At 41.9% G+C, this 21,033-nt stretch overlaps 1 protein-coding gene across 2 annotated transcripts in view; it reads left to right on the forward strand.

Annotated features, from left to right (window-relative positions):
- C1QTNF7 (C1q and tumor necrosis factor related protein 7) overlaps positions 1 to 21,033 on the forward strand; it is a 118,705-nt gene that overhangs the window by 92,308 nt on the left and 5,364 nt on the right. The window contains exons 1-2 of one of the 2 annotated variants that reach the window (XM_006775824.2): positions 5,859 to 5,973; positions 14,886 to 15,131. In XM_006775824.2, coding sequence (XP_006775887.1) covers positions 14,894 to 15,131 — 238 coding nt within the window. In that variant the 5' untranslated portion in view covers positions 5,859 to 5,973; positions 14,886 to 14,893. Of the gene's footprint in view, positions 1 to 5,858; positions 5,974 to 14,885; positions 15,132 to 21,033 lie in introns of those variants that run through there. The other variant, XM_006775823.2, reaches the window with a different exon arrangement.

Raw genomic sequence — 21,033 nt, forward strand, 5'->3', positions numbered from 1 at the left:
TGCTCATTTTTGGTTAAAAGGCCTCAAGGGCTGATGGAGATGCATGGTGTCAATCTGTTATATTACCCAAGATGATAAAAATGTTTAGGTTTTCCCAAAATAGTTATGGAATAAATGATGCCATGTACGAGATTTGGGGGCAAAGGGAGGACAAGTGAATGGGTGTGTTCATAAAATAGGATTCCCCATGGGTGATTGTTAAGCTGGGTGGTGGGTTCATGGGACCAAGGCATCCATTTGATCTCTATTTTCATATATGTTTGTAATTTTTTAAATATATTTTATTGCTCTTTTACAGAGAGGAAGGGAGTGGGATAGAGAGTTAGAACCATCGACAAGAGAGATACATCAATCAGCTGCCTCCTGCACACCCCCTACTGGGGATGTGCCTGCAACCAAGGTACATGCCCTTGACTGGAATCAAACCTGGGACCCTTCAGTCCACAGGTCGATGCTCTATCCACTGAGCCAAACCAGTTAGGGCTATATGTTTGTAATTTTTAAAATTTTTCTTATGAGTTACAAGATTAGAAGTGATGTTTTGGGCACAAAGATGAGGATCAAGTATCATGATCTGATATAATACTATACTGTTAATTCCCAGTTATCCACAATAATGGATATTTTTGTCTTTAAAACAATAGTGTATGTGTCTTCTCCATGTGAAGTTAGGAATCAGGTCTTGTGAGAGGCTCTGCTATGCAGAGGAATACTACCTAATAAAGAAGAAATATGCAAATTAACCATCACACTGTCACAAAGACGGTGGTGCCCATAGCCACAAGATGGTGGCACACAGTCCCCTCAGCCCTGCTGGAGTCCCCCAGTCCTATCAGTCCAGCCAGGGGGGTGGCAGACACAAGGTGCGGCTGGACCCACCCTCAGCCCCTCAGCTGCCCAGGGCCAGCCCAAGGTGCAGGTAAGCCTTGGATGTCTACTGCCCGGCTGATGCCCGGGGCATAGGCAAGCCTCATATGTCAGCTGCCCAGCTGCTCAGGGTAGTCCCAAGGTGCAGGCAAGCCTCAGATGTTGGCTGCCCAGCTGCCCAGGGCCGCCCAAGGCTCAGGTAACCCAGGCCAGCCAAGGCTTGCGCTGCTGGCAGTGGCGGCAGCAGAGGTGTGATGGTGGTGTTGTCTTCCACTGATCGCCTGGTCGCCTCATGCCCCTGAAGGCTCCCAGACTGTGAGAGGGGGCCTGGCCAGGCTGAGGAACATCCCCTGAAGTGCATGAATTTTCATGCACTGGGCCTCTAGTCTTGGAAATAATAGAAGAGACCCAAGATTTAATTATGGTGTTGTGTATAAAAGTGGCCTTTGGGCAAATAATTCTCACTGGAATCTGTTTTCCCATCTACAGAATGGAAAATCAGGTTGATGACCTCTGAGGTTTCCTCTTTCACTAAGGATGTAAAATCCCCCTGGCATGGGAGCCCCTGGTGCCTGGGGAGACTGTCTTCCTCTTTGAACTCTTTATCTCCAGGGCCTAGGCAGGATCTGGCACATAGTAGGGAAATATGACATTTGTTCATGTGATGAATGGGTGAGTTTTCTTTTTGTAAAAATACACCAACTACTTTTCTCATAAGGACTCACATCTTGCCCTACAATGAAAGCAGATTCTGTTCAGAAACCAAACTGAGTCTTTATATCTTATTGAACTCACCTTTAAAAGCCAGGAAAGTGGAAACAGTATCACCTCTACTTATATCGTCTTCATTATTGTAAGCGAACTAGGGTTGAGGGGGAGATGACAATATGACCCATAACGTCCCACTCATAGCCTTTCAGGGAGTCCTTCTGTTATTGAAGAGTTGCACAGGTGGAATCTCTCTGTTGTTAGTGGGAATGGGGTTCTTACAATAACTTGAGGAAAATAATTTTCTTAGACTGGCATGGGAGACAGTGATTTTTATTTGTGTAGCTATGTCCCTCCATTTATAAAGGCCCATTTCACTTAAGCCAGTCCTAGAAAAGGTGGGATATAGCAGAGCTGAAAGCGAAGCCAGTGTCCAGAAATTCCATTCCATGGTGAAGCTGAGTCCAGCAGAGCACCAGGCTAGTTGTAATCCATTAGTACACCTCCTGCAACAAATGTCCCAAGAGATCAAGAAGGCCAAGAAAGGGAACTCCGTTTGTTTAGAAACTTATGTGTCTCCTATTTCACACCCTTGCAGTGGCTATGCCTATTCTGGCCAATGACCTAGTCCCAGGTATGACTGACAGACAAGCACCCTCTTTACGTCATTTAGACTTTTCTGGGCATGTGTCTGTTCTTTCTTTGTCCAGTCTCTTCCCCCAGGATATTCAAGGGACAGACCTGAGGAGTGTTAAACTACAGCTTTCTGCCTATATTATTTGTCCTTTCCTTTGCTCCTTTCCTATTAATTAATTAATAAGTTAGTTAATTGCAGTGGTATCACTACTACCCACAGGATCAAAATCAGAACCTCCCATGGCCAGAAGAGTCTTGCCTGCCTGGTTCAGGCACATCTTCCTTCCAGGCACATGTTCTCTTTTGCTCCTTTCAATGAAAGACCTTCTTTCAAAATCATTCTACCAAAGGGCCTTTGCATATGGCATTTCCTCAGCCTGAAGGTGTTTTCCCACCCCTGTTCCTGGTTAATGCCTATTCCTGTTTTCCTATTTCAGGTCAGATGTCCTTTCTTTAGGCAAACTCAAATCATAGTCTCAACTAAGTCTCTCCACTAAACACTCTCATAACACCCTTTATTTTACAGTAGAGGCCCGGTGCACAAAAATTTGCGCACTCAGGGGGGAGGGGGATCCCTCAGTCCAGCCTGCACCCTCTCGCAGTCTGGGACCCCTCAGGGGATGACCACCTGCTAGCTTAGGCCCACTCCCCAGGAGATTGGGCCTAAGATGGCAATCAGACATCCCTCTGGCAGCCCAGCAGCCCTCGGGGAATGTCCATTTGCCAGCAGGGAGCAGACCTAAGCTGCAGTCAGACATCCTTAGTGCTGCTGAGGAGGCAGGGGAGGCTCCCGCCACCACCGCTGTGCTGGCAGCAGTCAGCCTGGCTTGTGGCTGAGCAGAGCTCCCTCTATGGAGGGGGAGCACACTGACCTCCAGGGGGCAGCTCCTGCGTTGAGCTGCAACATAGTTGCTTAGAGTGCAGCTCAGAGCTGGGCGGCTGCAGGCGGGGAATCTTGGCTTCCTCCTTCACTGGAGCAAGCAAGCCTCCAGTTCCCTTCAGCTGCCTGGCTGCCGGCCACCATCTTGGTTGGCAGTTAATTTGCATATTGCCCTGATTAGCCGATGGGAAGTGTGTTGGAGGTACCAAATGGTGTCTCATCTGTCCTTAATAGGACATAAATAAGAAACAACCTCATTTTTCTCCTATCAATTCTTCTAGTTAAATTCTGTTGGGTCTTTCTTGCCTGCCCTTTCATGACATCTCAGACAAATTCCTTACCTTTCTGGTCATTTTCAGTTACACTAACCATCTTACTAGTCAATTGTGACTTATTTTCAGATATTAAAAAAGATAAATATAAGTCAAAACTTCAATTTTACATCCAATATAAAGCATGTTTCCTTTGTACTTCTTTAGCTCAGGATATGCTATCCTTTTTAAATCTTCCCCCAATCCTACCCCTCTTTCCACTTTAGGCATGTCTATAGTCAGATCAAGGAGTAGGAGAATTAGAAAAACATGACCAAAGTACTTTTACTTAATAAGTGCTCTTTTCATGCTTCTCTCCTGGCTGCCATGACTGCTGTGTGCCCCAGATCTTTAAATGCTGGCTCTCTCTGGTTGAACATACTTCAGGGGTCAGTAGAGGCTCTTCAGGTAGAAAGTGGAAAGCAAAACCTTTCATTGCCTACTCTCCCTGTTGCTTTAGCTGCCACCAAATGGTGACACTACTCATGCACAACCCAGTAGATGCTTGTCCATTGCTAGGGGATGCTCTCAATGACACCAGGATTAATCCCTTATTACCCCACTACTAATGTAATGACTTTCAATTCACCATCATGTGTTCAACCATCCTGCAAAGGATAGCTGCTATGACAGAAGATCTGAAAGGAGTTAGTTTCACCCTCATTCATATATGTACCTAAACTGGCCGTTCCAGATTCCTTTAGGTCTTTTTACCTCCTGGTCAGTTCCATCCTGTGCTCTTAGTGTTTTACTTCACAGTAGGCTTTGAAACAGGCCAATCCTACTGTCTATTACTAATTTCCGTACATTTACATCATGGAGAGAAAAAGTTGTACCCTGCTTTCTTTCTTTACAAAGGTCCTAGATGCTTTAAGCAAATAATCTCAACCCCTCTCTAGCCAAGGGTACCTGAGAGGAAGAACCTTCACGGAGCCACTCCCAAGTTCCTCCTTTGATGTACAGCACGAAAAGCCATTGGTGTGACTTCTCTCAATAACAAAAATCTTCCAGAAGACTTCTATGACTATATGCATAGAAGTGGCTGAAACCATTTTCTTAAATTCTATCCCATTTAGCACAAGCACTTTGTTAGAGACTGTTAAGAATTGTGAGGAAACCTAGAAGTAATAAAAAAAAACAGTTTTATTTTGAGAATGAGGGGGGGGAAAGCAGAGATTAAGGTCCTACTCTGTAGCTTACCATGGGATGAGGACACAAGGATAAGGTGGATGGTGTTTAAGGGTACTAACTTGTAATGAGTAGTGATTAGCCATAGGGGCCTAATGCACAGTATAATGAATATAGATAATAATATTATACTCTAATTGTGAAATGTGGCAAAAATGCTACAATGGCAATCATATTACAATATCTAATTTTTTTTCAAGGTGGTACTCTGTATAGCTTCAACTTATACAATGTTACAATGTCAATTTTATTTAATTAAGAAATAAAAAAGGTCTTACGCTAATTTAGTGAAAATCTGTGCCCCACTTCGTTTATGCTTTTACCACCTTATGATGGCACTTAAATTTTGAACAGCCAACAAATTCAAAAGACAGTTTCCTCAGGATGGGAGGGTGGATAGCAAAGGCAAAATGAAGCTTATGGGAATGCAAAGTCCACTGAGCTTCTTGGTCAAATTCGTGGTCAGAGTGCACTTCCCTAACTATTAGAGTTTGCAGTTGCTTGAGAAGAATGATGGAGAAAGTAAGATGAAAACAAGATTTGTCAGTCACTTCATTTCCATAAATGACATCATGGATTACATAGTGCTGTTGCTAAGGAGATATAAGTACCTATTGGCAGGAAACAAAGAAATTGATTGCATCAAAGACAAGTGGTCATAGGATCTGAAGAACCATTCTGCCCATTGAGTTGTTACTGTCAGTTCTCTACAAGAACAAAGACATATTAGTCTGCTAAGAATACCCAATTATTTGTCCATTTATCAGAAAACAAAGAAAACATCAGTGCCCTACTCATAACTCTGTTGCATTTCGCAGCATGTAGAACGAGGGGCCATTTTTCTGCCATGTTTATCAGAACAGGGACAAATCTCCTTGTTGTTTCCTGAGACACCACCCCATGTCCAGAATCTGAACACTCTACCTTAAAAATTCTCAAATAGAAAGTGACTCTTTTTTCTAAGTTAACAACTAATTTCCAGTCAGTGAGTAATTTTTTTTTCCCTGAAACATCCCCTCAGTGGAAAACAAATGAAGAGGGGAAAAATTAAGTAAACAAATCTGGAAAAGAGGCCATTCTACACAGAGATGGAGGCGCCTGCAAACTTTGTCAACAAAAGCAGGCATAAGGTTTATGTCAAAACAAAACCGTAGTTTTAACCAACCCCTGCTTGTGCCTCACTTGATGAATGACTTCCAGGGCCTCCGACTCTTTGGGACTAAAGGAGAACATTATTTTTAGCACAACTATTTGGAAATTTCTGAGAACTTGGATCTGTTTTTCTTTCTGGTACCAAAGCAAGTTTCTCACTGAGCTCTCATGAAAGATCCTCGGTCTCTTGTGGATTTAGAATCCTGGAGCAACCCACTATCCCAGAGCAAGGTATGGTGTTTACTCTTTCTTTGAGAATTTTGGCAAATGTTGGTGTGATGCCCATATCATTATGGTAGCTTTTGAGTGTATTAAGCAGATAGCTCTCTAAGAGGACTCCATGAAACTGAAGACTTGGATTCAAATCTCTGGTCTGACACTGGTGTGGTTGCCATGAAGAAGTTACCTGACTTCTCTGGACATCCGCTCCCTGTCCAACCTACCACAATAAGGGTCTTTGGGAGGACGATATGGACTTAACATTACAATATGTTTGACAGACGTCAATATTTATCACTGTTGTGCCATCATAGCACTTTACATAAGGCAGCCAAAGCTGTAGATAAAAATAAATATTGATGAATGAATATTTTTTCTTCTTTAATCTTAGTTGAGCCTCTATTATAGACCAGTCTTTGTCTTAAATGTTGGTGATACAGAGTTTATGTGTTGGTGGAGAAAAAGCAAGTAAATAGCCATAACAACCGTAGCCAGTTTTCTCAGTGGTTAGAGCATTGGCCATGAGGACTGAAGGGTCTCAGGTTTGATTTCCAGTCAAGGGCACATACCTCCCTGGCCCTGGTTGAGGTGCATGTGAGAGGCAACCAATCAATGTGTCTTTCTCACATAGATGTTTCTCTCTCTGTGCCTCTCCCTCTCCTTTACACCCTCTCTAAAAATTAATGGAAAAAATAACCTTGGGGGAAGATTAACAACAACAAAAATATCCATAACGGTGTGGTGTGTGGTCTTATAGGAGACTTGGTGACAGGACAAGGGAAGGTGATGCATGGCCAATGGAAGGAGCAGTTCTGGGGAAGAAAACTGGAGTCTCACAGTAAGAGATGGAACCATAGAACAGAAGACACAAACACCTAAGGTCCCATCCTGTCTCACTCACAGGGCCACTCCTTGTGCAGCTAGAGAAGGAAAAGCCTGCTGTTGTGAAATCTCCCCTGTAGGCCAAGGATATGTCTCATTTTGGCAGCCCTGGTTACCTATCCTCTTCCTAATGATTTCCAGGCAAAACACATTTTCAACTTGACTTAATAATCAAGGCCAGCCCTTTGTTATGAAGCAATGTTACAGGATATAGGGGAGAACTCAAGTGTTTGGAAATAAAAAGAGCTCGGTTCGAGTCCTGCCTGAGCCATTTTTATGGCTGTGTGGGCCTGAGCCCTAAGTCCTAATGTTCTTGTTTGTAAAATAAAAATTGTGTGGGGTTATGAATATGTTGTCCCTAAAACACCTAGCAGAGCAATAAGAAAACCACTATGTTTTCTCCATTTCAATATTTTTTTATTATTTTTAATTAGGTAAAGTCTACATAACATAAAATTTACCATTTTAAGCATGCAGGTCTGTGGCATTAAGTACATCACAGTACTGTGCAACTATCACACCACCATCCATCTCCAGAACTTTCCATCTTCCCCAACTAGCACTCTGTGCTCGTTAAACACTAACTCCTCTCTTCCTCCTCCCCTCAGCACTTGGCAGTTGTGATTCCACTGTCTGTCTCTACAGTTTTGACCATTCTAGTTACATCATGTAGGTAGGAACATACAACATTTGTCTTAACATAAGGTCTTCAAGATTCTTTTGCAAAATAGAGACAAACTCATAAATAGAGCAGGCTGACAGCTGTTGTGGGGTGAATGGTGGGGGGAAGCTGAGAGTGGCTGAAGGGATTGAGCCAAAAGGAAAAAAGAAGAAAAAGAGCTAATGGACAGGGACACAAGTGTGGTGATTGCTGGGAGGAGAAGGGAGGTAGGAGCCAGTGGAAGAGGATATAAAGGGGATAAATGGTTATGGACAGAGACTTGTCTTGGGATGGCAAACACGCAATATAGTGTACAGATGATGTGTTGTAGAACTGTACACCTGAAACCTGTATAATTTTGTTAACTGGTGTCACCTCAATAAATTCAATTTAAAAAAGATTCTTCCGTGTTGTAGTTTGTGTGAAAATTTTGTTCCTTTTGAAGGTGGAGTAATATCCCATTGCATGCATGTACCATGTTTTGTTTGTCCATTCATTTGTTGATAGGCACTTGGGTTGCTTCAGCTTTTGGCTGTTGTGAATAACGCTGCTGTGAACATAGGTGTTCAAATATCTTTTTTGAGTCCCGGTTTTCACTTCTTTTGGGTAAACACCCAGAAGTGGAATTTCTGGATGTTACGGTAATTCTGTGTGAAATTTTTGGAGGAATTGTCATACTGTTTTGCATAGCAGCTGCACCACTGTACATTTCTCACAACTACAGGTTTTTTTTCCCCAGTATTACTGAGATATAATTGACATATAACATTGTGTAAGTGTAAGGGGTACAATGTGAAGATTTGATACATAGTCACATGTGGATTTATAATCCTGGTTCTTGTGAAATGATTACCACAATCAGATTAATTAACACTTTCATCCACCCCCCTAATTATCATTTTGTGTATATAGTGACAACATTTAAAATTTACTCTCTTATGCCAAAACCGGTTTGGCTCAGTGGATAGAGCGTCGGCCTGCGGACTGAAAGGTCCCAGGTTCGATTCCGGTCAAGGGCATGTACCTGGGTTGCGGGCACATCCCCAGTAGGAGATGTGCAGGAGGCAGCTGATCGATGTTTCTCGCTCATCGATGTTTCTAACTCTCTATCTCTCTCCCTTCCTCTCTGTAAAAAATCAATAAAATAGATTAAAAAAAAAAAGATTTACTCTCTTAGTAATTTTCAAATATATACTACAGTATTGTTAATTATAGACACCATGATGTATGTTAGATCCCCAAACAGATTCATCTTATAACTGGAAGTTTGACCATTTGAGCACTATCTCCCGCTTCCTCCCACTCTCCAGACCCTGAAAACCACCATTTTACTCTCTGTGTTTATGAGTTCAACTTTTTAGATTCCACATATAACTGATATCATACAGTATTTGTCTTTCTGTCTGATTCGTTTCACTTAGTATAATGCTTTCAAGGTTCATTTTGTCACAGATGACAGGATTTCCTTCTTTTTATGGCTGACTAGTATTCCTCAGCATGTATACACCACATTTTCTTTATCTGTTCATCTGTCAATAGACACTTAGGTTGTTTCCACATCTGGGCTATTTTGAATAATGCTGCTATGAACATGAAAGTACAGATATCTCTTCAATATTTTGTTTTCATTTCCTTTGCACATATAACCAGAAGTGGAATGGCTGGATCATGTGGTGGTTCTATTTTTAATGTTTTGAGTTGTTTTTGAGTTGTTATACTGTTTTCCATAGTGGCCACACAAGTGCACAAGGGTTCCCGTGCCTCCACAGCCTCACCAACACTCCTCACCTCTTTTTGATAATACCCATTCTGATAGGTGTGAGGTTCTATCACACTGTGTTTTTTATCTGCATTTCCCTGATAATTAGTGATGTTGAGCATCTTTCATGTGCTTTTTGGCAGTTTGTATATCTAATTTGGGACGATGTCTTTTCTGATCTTTTGCCCACTTTCCATCAGACTATTTGTTGTTGTTGTTTTTTGCTATCGAGTTATATGAGTTCCTTATATAGTTTGGATATTAATGCCCTGCTGGATACATGGTTTGCAAATATTTTCTCCCATTATGTATGTTCCCTTTTCATTTTGTTGATTGTGTCTTTTGCTGTGCAGGAACCTTTTAGTATGCTGTAGTCCCACTTGTTTATTTTTGCTTTGGTGGCTGTTTTTCATGCCATATTAAAAAGAAATAGTTGCCAAAACCAATTTCAATGATTTTTTTTTCTGTTTTCATCTATAGGTTTTACAGTTTTGGGCCTTACATTTAAGTTTTTAATCCCTTTCTAGTTAATCTTTTAGTGGTAGTCCAATTTCATTCTTCTGCATGTGAATATTGCTTGTCCACCACTATTTACTGAAGGGACTACTCTTTTCCCATGGAGTATTCTTGGCTCCCTTGTCAAATATGGGTTGACTGTATCTGCATGGATTTGTTTTATTTTTTAAATGAAGGGAAAAATACTATTTACAAAGGTTCTCAATCTGTGCATACATTTTCTAGAAGTTCAATTTTTACACTGAATTATTCAGTATTTCTCCAAGTGTTTTCCATGGCTAGGTTAGCAAGAATAAAGGATTCCATCACTAAAAATATACTTACAAAATACTGTATACTACATTCATGCCTTACAGATTCAAAACACACATCAACATGAAGTTTCTTAAATCTACAGTTTGTGTTTGAAATCTAAAAACTTGTTATTTTGTAATCCCTACAGAAATATAGAATAGATGGTCATTTACAATTCACATCAAGGACAGATCTGCTCAAGAATACCAATATCTCCAGAGCTTTAATTCTAACTCCAAAGAAGCATAATGGTGGGGAAAATACATGTTAGCACATATTCTATAAATTTGCATAATTCAATACAATCCTTCAAAGCATTTTGTATGAGAAGTGACTGCTAATGTGTATAAAGATTCTTTCTGAGTTCTTGAAAATGTTCAAAAATTAGGCTGTGATGTACATTGAGCTGTATACTTTAAGTTGGTTAATTTTATGCTGTGTAAATTAAATCTCAATAAAGCTTTTTAAAAATATTGTAATCTTTATAAAACCATGACACACATAGGTCATTCCCAGCCAAAATAACCAATTCATTACAAACCAATGGGGCATTGGGTGAAGGATAATTATTTAATATAGAGTATCCCCCCAAAAAGTATACATGCACTTTGAATAATTATAAAGGCAGTGTTTATTAAAATACATCTCATTTTCAAGTTGTTGAAATCTAAAATTGGATCCTTATCTTACACATTTTGTCAGAAAAATTCTGATGGGTCAAATGTTAAATGTGAACAAATGGAACAATAAAAGAACTGAGAGAAAAGGGGAGGATTCTCTTTGTTATCTTGAAATAAAGAAAGTCTTTTAAACACAATAAATTGAACCTCAAAAATGTGTTTTCATGAAAAAAAGTATTTTTAAAACTACATAAACAAAATAAAAAGGCAAACTGGGAAAAGCTTTTAACTGCCCGTGTCATAAACCATGTACAAAAATATAAATATACAGAGATATTCTTTGCACTATCCTAATATGCAAATCGACCAAATGGCAGATTGACCAGTCTCTATGATGCGCAATGATGCTCAACACAAGAGCGGCCCCCTGGTAGTCAGTGCTCTCCCACAGGGGGAGCGCCACTCAGCCAGAAGCCGGGCTCACGGCACTGCTAAGGATATCCGACTACCAGCTTAGGCCTGCTCCCCACAGGCCTAAGCCATCAGTTGGACATCCCCTGAGGGCTCTTGGATTGCGAGAGTTTGCAGGCTGGGCTGAGGGAACTCCCCCCACCCAGAGTGCACAAATTTAGTGCACTAGGCCTCTAGTCTTCTCTGCCCCGAGTCTGAGCTGAGGTTTATGCCAAACACTGTTCTAAATGGTTGGAGACATCAATGACTCAAAGATCCTGCCCTCACAGAGCTTACATTCTAGAAGAAAACAGATATCTACACTAATAAAAGAGTAATATGCTAATTAGACCAGATAGACCAAATGTCTTCTGGATGTCCTTCTGGACAAAGCTGCATTGGCTGCAAGGGTCAAGGAGGGCAGGCAGCTGATGCCTTCCCCTGATCAGCCTGGTCGCATCCCACAGAGGGAAGCCAGAGGCAGCAGCTGCAGTGGGGTGATGGGGGCGGCGCCTTCCCCTAATCGGCCAGTTGCCTCCCCTGAGGGCTCCCAGACTGTGAAAGGGAGCAGGCTGGACTGAAGGACACCCCCCCTGCCCCCCCGCCCAGTGCATGAATTTTCATGCACTGGGCCTCTAGTATAGTATAAAAAAGAACAATAGAGATAAGAATAATCTAGGGAGTTAGAGGGTAATAAATATCATACAAAAAAATCAGCAAAATGAGGGAAGATCAGGGAGTATCATGTTTCAATGTTCAATAAGGTGGTAAGAGTTGGCTTCCATGAGAGGGTGGTATTTCAGCAAAAACTGGGAGAAGGATATGAGAGAGTGAGACATGCCTGAACAGAGTTCTGGACAGAGAGAAAGGATAGTGTATAGACCCTAAGGCAGAACATTCCTAGTGTCTTTGAGGAACAACAAGATATTCAATGTGACTAGAGCTGAGAAAGTGGGAAGAAGAAGAATAGAAGGTGAATCCAGGGAAGAAGGAGGCTTGGTGCCCAGCCAAGGAGGGCATTGCAGATCATCTTCCATGAGACTTTTGACTTTTAAGTGAAGTAAGGAACCATTACAGGGTGGTGCCACTGTCATTTCCCATTATAATCCACACCCCTTTATCATCCTGGGGCACTGAGTTCCAAGACTTGACTGGCCACTCAAAACCAGACCATCATCACATATCAGGCACCACAACCCATTGTTCCTCAATTCTGTTGAGGACTGTTGATGGATAATCATTTTGAGTGCCTTTCAAAACATCTAGCTGAGGATGCTTCCAGCATTTAGACTACTGTCCAGAAAATATTCCAGTGACTTGTCAGTGAAAGCAAACCATTTGTTCCATAAATGCATTTGTTTCCATTGTTTCAATTCACTCCTCCTTTGAGCACTTTGTGGCCTGGCTGTTGGAAATAGTAATACCCTTTCTTTCAAGTACATCTAAAATGTCTTCTTTCTCTATCCACCATAACTGAGACCTTTACCACACATGTCTTCACAGACTGGCCCCTAACTTGTGTTTTCAGCCTCTTCATCAGAGTGTCTGAGATGCCATTGCCCAGAGCAACTTTCTCCAGATAATGTCAAGTTCCTCTTAGAAGCAGCTCCTGGCCTGAACTACAGAATCCCCCCATCGGATGTCTGATGGAGAGCCTTTTTATGACTATAGTGTATAAGCATCTTTTCAAATCCCTTCCCAAAGCCTCCTCTGATCAGTTTTTGAGAAGAAGAACTAGCAATGTAATTACTGCATCTTGTTTTAATTGTGGCAGGGGGTGTGGTGAGAAGGCCCTTTTCATTTCCTTCATCTGAGGCGCATTTGAAAAGGCTGTATTTTTATCAGGTCTACTAGGCTTTTCGGAAAATGCCTGAATCCCAGCTTAGCTACAGGATCATTAATTTTGAATTTGTGCCATGTGACCAGTCAAGCAGACAGAACATGGCAAAGATGTTCTCCTTGAGTCTGGGAGGGAGGGCCCACTGGTAACATGGAGATTTGGTGAAGGATACAGAGCCTATGTTTGGACACGTTGCTTCAGTTTTTCACTAATAAGATTTCTAAGAATCAGATCTGTTCCAAACCATATGTGCACACTGCTTTTCTCCGTTTGTCATTGCTATGCTCTGGCAAATTTCTGGGTCTGATTCCAAGATGTTGCAATTTCCTCATGGGTACCGTAAAAATGGTACAGTGTGCCTGGTTAATTTTCCGATGCCACAATCAAAAAAAAAACACAGGAACTTTATCTGATTACTTTTCTCACATTGTATAATGTTTTACTTTGTGTAAGTATATATTAGGCATCCAAGACACTGCTGATGCTAAAGGCCATTTAGCCTAGCAAGTCAGGTGTCCCCAGCCTACACCATCCACCCTTCGGCCCATATGCCAAATGTCATGATCATAAATGATACATCATTCTCAGCTGCCAGGCTTATGGAGGGCAAAACCAAGTTCTATCTAATCATAGCTACAGACCTATTGCCTGTTCTACTCTGAGCATGTGGCACTAGGTATGCTTTGGTTTCACTTGGCTCTTTAATTGTGTCCTTAATTGTGCTTGCTGTCAGCTTAAATGGGACACCATGGCATCATATCCTGCAGATTTTAAATTAAAGTTTGAGACCCCCTCTGCACAGGCAGAGTGTTCAAATTAACACTAATTGGCATTACACATGATTATTTGGTGAAAAACATGGTTTTCCTGAAAAGAACACTTTCTTTCTCTTGCTTTACAAAGCCCAGAAATATTAAGAAAACAACTAGGGATGCATGCAAAGATTCTATATAAGGATCCTAGCACTGTGTTTACATTGGCAGAAACCTGGAAACAAACATTTTTAATGGGGAATTCTGTACATAAAGGGTAATAGAGACCAATCCAACAATTTATTTAATGTTATAAATAATTTTCCACATGGGAAGATGCTTGTGATAAATTGTTAAGTGGAAAAAGTTGAAGAATTGCAGGAATGATATGATATCACTTTTCTCTATGGCTTAGAAAAAAAGACTGGAAGGATACCAATATCAAAATGTAAATAATTACCTTTGGGTGGTGAGAATAACATTCATGTTTATATTATTCATTTGTATCTCTAGTTTTCAAAAAATTGCATTACTTTGGCAAAAAGAAATCGTTATTTAGCAAAGTGTACCATTGATCCCTGTATAAAATATGCAAAAAGGGATTTATTTTGAAATTTTTATTTTTTATATATTTTTTTAAATTTTTAAGCAAATTTTCCCATTCCTTTATGGAGGGTAGTTTATTTTATTTTTATGTTAATCCTCACCTGAGGATATTTTTCCATTGATTTTCAGAGAGAGTGGAAGGGAGGGGGAGAGACCGAGAGAAACATCCATCTGAGAGAGACACATCATTTGGTTGCCTCCCACATGTGCCCTGGCCTGAGATACGTGTCCTTGACCAGAATCAAATGTGGGACTCTTCAGTCTTTAGGCCAAGGTTCTATCCACTGAGCCAAACAAGCTAGGGCTATTTTGAAATTTTTAAATCAATCCTTTATCTCCACCAACCCTGCGTGGTACACTGAGAATTCTCTATTAGTACTGAGTTGATAGTTTCTAATGGAATTATGAGGATGAACAGTGTGTTTTTATAGTCATGAGAAGTTGAGCACTGAAGTGACATATTGCAAATGCCCATTCTCATGTTTCATTACATCCAAAGTCCCACCTGAGAGGGTGCCTTTATATCTGTGTGTTTTTCTTGCAGAGTCAAAGATGTTTGTCTTGCTCTATGTTACAAGTTTTGCCATTTGTGTAAGTGGACAACCTCGAGGTAATCAGTTCAAAGGAGAGAGCTACGCCCCAAGATATATCTGTAGCATCCCTGGCTTACCTGGCCCTCCTGGCCCTCCTGGAGCAAGTGGCTCCCCTGGACCCCACGGTCGGATCGGCCTTCCAGGACGAGATGGGAGAGACGGCAGGAAAGGAGAGAAAGGCGAAAAGGGGGCTGCAGGTAATGAACAATGAGGCTCGAAAAGCTCCCCTCCTTCACCCTCCCTGAAAACTATTCCCTTTCTTTGTTGCTTTCTCTAAATCCCTCCTCTGCTTCACCTTCATCAAACATAACAATTTATTGCGTGATGACTATGCTTCAGACACTGCTCTAAACTCTACATGCATTCTCGTTACATTGTAATGACGACTCTTTCAGGGGGACGTCATCACATTTTATAGGTGGGAACACTGAGCAATGCCACAATCAAATGAATTACTAGCGAAGGAAGAGCAGAGCTGGATTCCAACATCATATGCCTATGACCACTGGGGCTGGTACATCCAGCAGGTAATGCCTGCATGCAAGAAGGCGTGATGGATGGACAGAGAGATGAACAGGAGGGGAGGTAAAGCAGAGGCAGAATTAGGAGCCAAAAGCCTGATTCTTCCTGCTCTGCACTAATATCCTGAACATAAAGGAGTTCCAGAGGGTTTTTTCCAAAGATGAAATGACAATGGTAACGTGTAGCCTACATTTCCTGGTTCATCTCTCTGTCCTGTAAAAGCAAGAAAAAATAGGTTTCTCATAGCTCTTTACAGCAACACAATGTCCCCTAGTCTTTCAGTAATTTTCATTCCCCCTTCCCCCACAAATAAGTTTTCCCCAGAAGCATGCCAGATTTGCCAGCCCTTCAGAGTAAAATGGATTAAAATTCTAGAGAGACCGTGTTCACCCAAAAGTTGGGACAAAAGATGGGCACAAAATGTCAATAGATCTAAGAAGTGTGTCTCTCCCTAGTCATTGCACTTCATTTAGTGCTGTTATATGAAACAATATAATATATATGCAAATTATTGGCTAATTATTCATTTCTGAATTTGTCATGCAGAAAATATTTGGCAAATCAGTAGCTACCGAATGCATGAATATTGTCCAATATTAGATAAAGAATTTTTAGGTGAAAATTCAACATCATATAAAGAACTGTTAATTGGGAGCTTCAATCTTATCTTTCAAACCTTTTCGTACAACAGCATGACACAACTTACTGTGTCATGATCAAGAATGTCCTTAGTAACACAAAGATCATAGTTGGGTATTACCAACACTTTTAGTTTGCTTTGCCTGGAAGCCGTAATGTAGTGATTACACAAACATCCACTGGAGTCAGAAAAACTTACTAGGTATACCAGTTAATAATGCGGATTTTTTTCAATAGATGGAGTTACACATATGTTGATATATATGCGATTTGATATGTATGCTATTTTGTTGTATTGACAAGCTTCAGAACTTCATATGTCAAATTTTCTGAAGGTGTTAACATCATAGATATTTTTATGCTTAAAAATGTTGAATTTATTATCCATAAATGAGTGAGATCATGTATTTTTCTTTCATTGACTGGCTTATTTCACTTAGCATAATGCTCTCCAGTTCCATCCATGCTGTTAAAATTGGTAAGAATTCCTTCTTTTAACTGATGAACAAAAATAGACACAGAGGCAGAGAAGCATTGAACAGACTGTCAAACTGTAGTGGGAACCCCTGGGAGGGTTGGGGGGGGGGGGTGAGAGATCAACCGGAGGACTTGTATGCATGCATATAAGCATAACCAATGACCAAAAGACACTGAGGGGTAGGGGAGGCCAGGGGAATGTCAAGGGGGTGGGGAAGGAGACATATGTAATACTCTTTGTAATACTTTAAGCAATAAAACAAAATTTAAAATTAAAAAACAAAACAAAAAATGTTGAATTTTTTGCCAAAAAGAAGAGTATTTGCAGGAAGTTTTCATTCATTACTTTATTGTGAAGAAAAAGTTATTGTATACTTCGGGAAGCTTATGGTGAACATGTTCTATCTCAAGATACTTGTGAACACTGGTTTAAATGCTTTAAAAGTGATGATTTTGATGTGAAAGACAAAGAACATCCATGTCAACCAAAAAAGTTTGAAGACCAACAATTACAAGCATTATTGGGTGAAGATGCGTGTCAAACTCAAAACAACTTGCAGAAAGATTAAACGTTGCTCAGCAAACAATTATCTGATCGTTTACAAGCAATGGGAAAGATTTTAAAGGAAGGAAAATGGGTGCTGAAAAGTAATTTTGCTTCATGATAATGCACCATCACACACTTCAAAACCAGTTAAGGACACATTAAAAGATCTTGCCTGGGAAGTATTAACCCACCACCGTATTCACCAGACCTTGCTCCTTCAGATGACCACTTGTTCCAATCGATGGCACACGCACTTTCTGAGCAGCACTTTAAAACGTACAAAGAAGTGGAAAATTGGGTCTCTGAATGGTTTACCTCAAAACAAAAAAAGTTCTATTGAAACGGTATCCACAAATTACCTGAAAGAGAGGAATGTGTAGCTAGCGATGGATATTACTTTGAATAAAGCACTTTTGATGTTTCTCTTGAAATTATTTTGTTTACTTTGATTACAAAATCCTCATTATTAACTGGTACACCTAGTAGGCTGAAATCTTGGCTCCTTTGGTTACTGCTTAGTATTATTGGGCAAATAGCCTCTTTGAGCCTCAGTGTTCTCATTTGTAAATAGGGGGTAGTAAGGGTGATTGTGAAGATTAAGGACAATAACACATGTAAAACATTCAATAGAATAAGTGTCATGTGGTAAGCACTCAGGAAATGTTAGCTGCTATTACATGTGACATTGTGATCTGCAAATATGAGTCATAGCTAAGTTTATGATTATCCAAAGCTACATAATTAATTAGAAATGAGTGATCTGTCTTATAAGCTAGTTCTATTGTTATTTAAAGATGTTTATGAATATGCATTCAGATTAAATCAAATGCTCATGATTGCTCCAATTTTAACCATGCATGTACACCCCCATATTCATCAATCCATTTATTCATCCATCCACTCATGCGTTATTCGCTCCACAAGATTTTTGCACATCTATTGCTACTCAGGATTGTTCTAGACCAGTGTTTCATAACCTCCACCCTAATGACATTTTGGGCTGAATAATTATTTACTGTGGATGACTATCCTGTGCACTGTATGACCTTCAGCAGGTTCCCACTGCATACGAGGGTCACCCCCACAATTGTGATAACCAAAAATGTCTCCAGACATTCCCAACGCTCCTTTGGTAGGTGATGTGAAATTGCTCCTCATTGAAAACATGGTTCCAGACACAGAGAACACAAACCTGAATATGACGTTGTTCTTGCCTCAATAAGCAAACATTTGGATATGGGAGTCTAATATGGAAAAACACAATCTCAATACCAGGTGGGACAAAAGTAGGTTTACAGTTGTTTGTATAGAAAATAATGCAATAATTAAATATAATGATACAAGAATAAGCTATGTTTTGCATACTCACAACTGTAAACCTACTTTTACCCCAACCTGTATGTAATCATCATCATCATCATTATCATCATAACCATTTACTAAGAACTTACTATACCTATGTATCAGAAATTTTACATTTAATACTTACTATCCACCATAACCTTTTTAGCAATTATTGTAATCAGCAATAACAATAATGTTACAAATGGGAAAAATGGAGATTTAAAAATAAAATTACTTTCCCAACCTGAGATTATTTAAATCCAATATCCACATGCCCATGCATAAGAATATATGACAGCTAAGACAGGAAAAGTAAGAACACCTTTGTGATCAATGAAGAGGAGCACACCACAATGACAAATAGCAGGAACAGAGCCCTGGAGCTTTGGGGACATGTTTTCAATGTGGCTGAACAGGTCACAGCCCAGCTGGAAGCTTCTCTTCCCTCTTCCCACTTAGTGACACTATGAAGGCCTTCTCATTTATGTGCCCTTGGTGATCATCCCCACAACATTTACACCAACCAAGTGCATGCAGAATCAAGCATAGTTTGGGTCCAATTTCCCCATCCTAAATTACAAGCACAGAGCTTATTATACTTAACTAGAGGCCCGGTGCACAAAAATTTGTGCACTGGCAGGGTGAGGGAGGGGTGTCCCTCAGCCCCACTTGTGCCTTCTCACAGTCTGGGACCCCTTGGGAGATAACAACCTGCTGGCTTAGGCCCACTCCCGCATGGCAGAGGGCAGGCCCAATCCCTAGGTGCAACCCCTGGTCGGGCTCAGAGCAGGGCCGATTGGGGAGTTGGGGTGCCACCCCCTGTCATGCACAGAGCAGGGTGGATTGGGAGGTTGCGATGCCACCCCCAGTCACGCTCAGGGTAGGGCCGATTGGGGGGTTGGGGTGCCACCCCCTGTCACACTCAAGGCAGGGTCGATGGGGAGGTTGCGGCGCCACCCCCTGTCATGCACAGAGCAGAGCTGATCAGGGGGTTGGGGCGCTGCCCCCTGTCACGCACAGAGCAGGGCTGATCAGGGGGTTGGGGAGCTTCCCCCTGTCACACTCAGGGCAGGGTCGATGGAGAGGTTGCAGCTTCCACCTCGTCACACACAGAGCAGGGCCCATGGGTGGATTGGGGAGCTGCCCCCTGTCACACACAGAGCAGGGCCGATCAGGGGGTTGGGGTGCCTTCCCCTGTCACATACAGAGCCGCAGGGCGATCCAGGGCTTTGGGTTCTGCCCCCTGTCACGCTGCTTCAGGGGCCAGGAGGCCTCGCGGCTCTGCTGATCCCAGTGCTGGGAGGCCTCGAGGCTCCGCTTGACACCGGGGTAGTGAGGCCTCGCTGCTCAGCTGATCCCAGTGCTGGGAGGCCTCGAGGCTCTGCTTGACACCGGGGTAGTGAGGCCTCACTGCTCAGCTGATCCCGGTGCTAGGAGGCCTTGCTGCTCCGCTGATCCTGGTGCCAGGAGGTCTCACAACTCTGCTGATCCTGGTGCCAGGAGGCCTCTTGGCTCCCCTGATCCCAGCGCTGGGAGGTCTCGCAGCTCTGCTGATCCCGGTGCTGGAAGGCATATTACCCTTTTACTATATAGGATAGAGGCCTGGTGCATGGGTGGGGGCCGGCTGGTTTGCCCTGAAGTGTGTCCCGGATCAGGGTGGGGGTCCCACTTGGGTGCCTGGTTAGTCTGGATGAGGGGATGATGGCTGTTTGCAACTGGTCACACCCCCTTCAGGGTGGGGGTCCCCACTGGGGTGCCTGGCCAGTCTGGGTGAGGGGCTGAGGGCCATTTTCAGGCTGGCAAGTGACTGAAGCTCCCAACCTGTCCTTTTCTCCTTTTTTTTAATTCTAGGCCACCAGCTTTAGCTCTGAGGCTCGGCTCCAGCTATGAGACCTCCGCTGCTGAAAGCAGATTTCGAACCTTGACTTCCTCCTTCACTGGAGCAAGTAAGCCTCCTGTTCACTTCGGCTGCCTGGCTGCCAGCCGCCATCTTGGTTGGCAGTTAATTTGCATATCGCCCTGATTAGCCAATGAGAAGCGTGTCAGAGGTATGGTTAATTACCATGTTTGTCTATTATTAGATAGGATTATATATTTTCTGCTGAAATATTTGTCTCCTTCACTGGTTGATAGCAATTACTGTTGTCTCATATTATTAACATTTAATGTAATTTGAATGCACATCCACATAAATATCTTCAAATAACACTAGACACCCCTCATGAAATAGATAATTCTGGATTATTATATGGTTTTGGATATTTATGGACTTAGCTAAGACCCATATTTGCAGATCACAATATAATCTACTTATATAAAAACCATGGGTGGTATTCATCACATACAGATGAACAGTGACCTAGCGGAAGGAAGTCAGTCCTACAGGGGTTGTCTTGGCAACGGCTGCGCCCTCCCCCAAGCTGTTTCCTGGAGCTCTTTCCTGTAAGGGCAGGGTTTGAGGCAGGAACCCGCCCTGGGATGGTGGAGGCAGATCTTTCTAAAGTGTGCCGCACAAGCATGGGGTGAACCTGAGTGGAGCGGCTGAAAGGCTTAGCAAAGACAGACAAGAG

The sequence above is a fragment of the Myotis davidii genome, unplaced genomic scaffold (assembly GCF_000327345.1).
Source record: "Myotis davidii unplaced genomic scaffold, ASM32734v1 scaffold204, whole genome shotgun sequence".
Lineage (NCBI taxonomy): Eukaryota > Metazoa > Chordata > Mammalia > Chiroptera > Vespertilionidae > Myotis > Myotis davidii.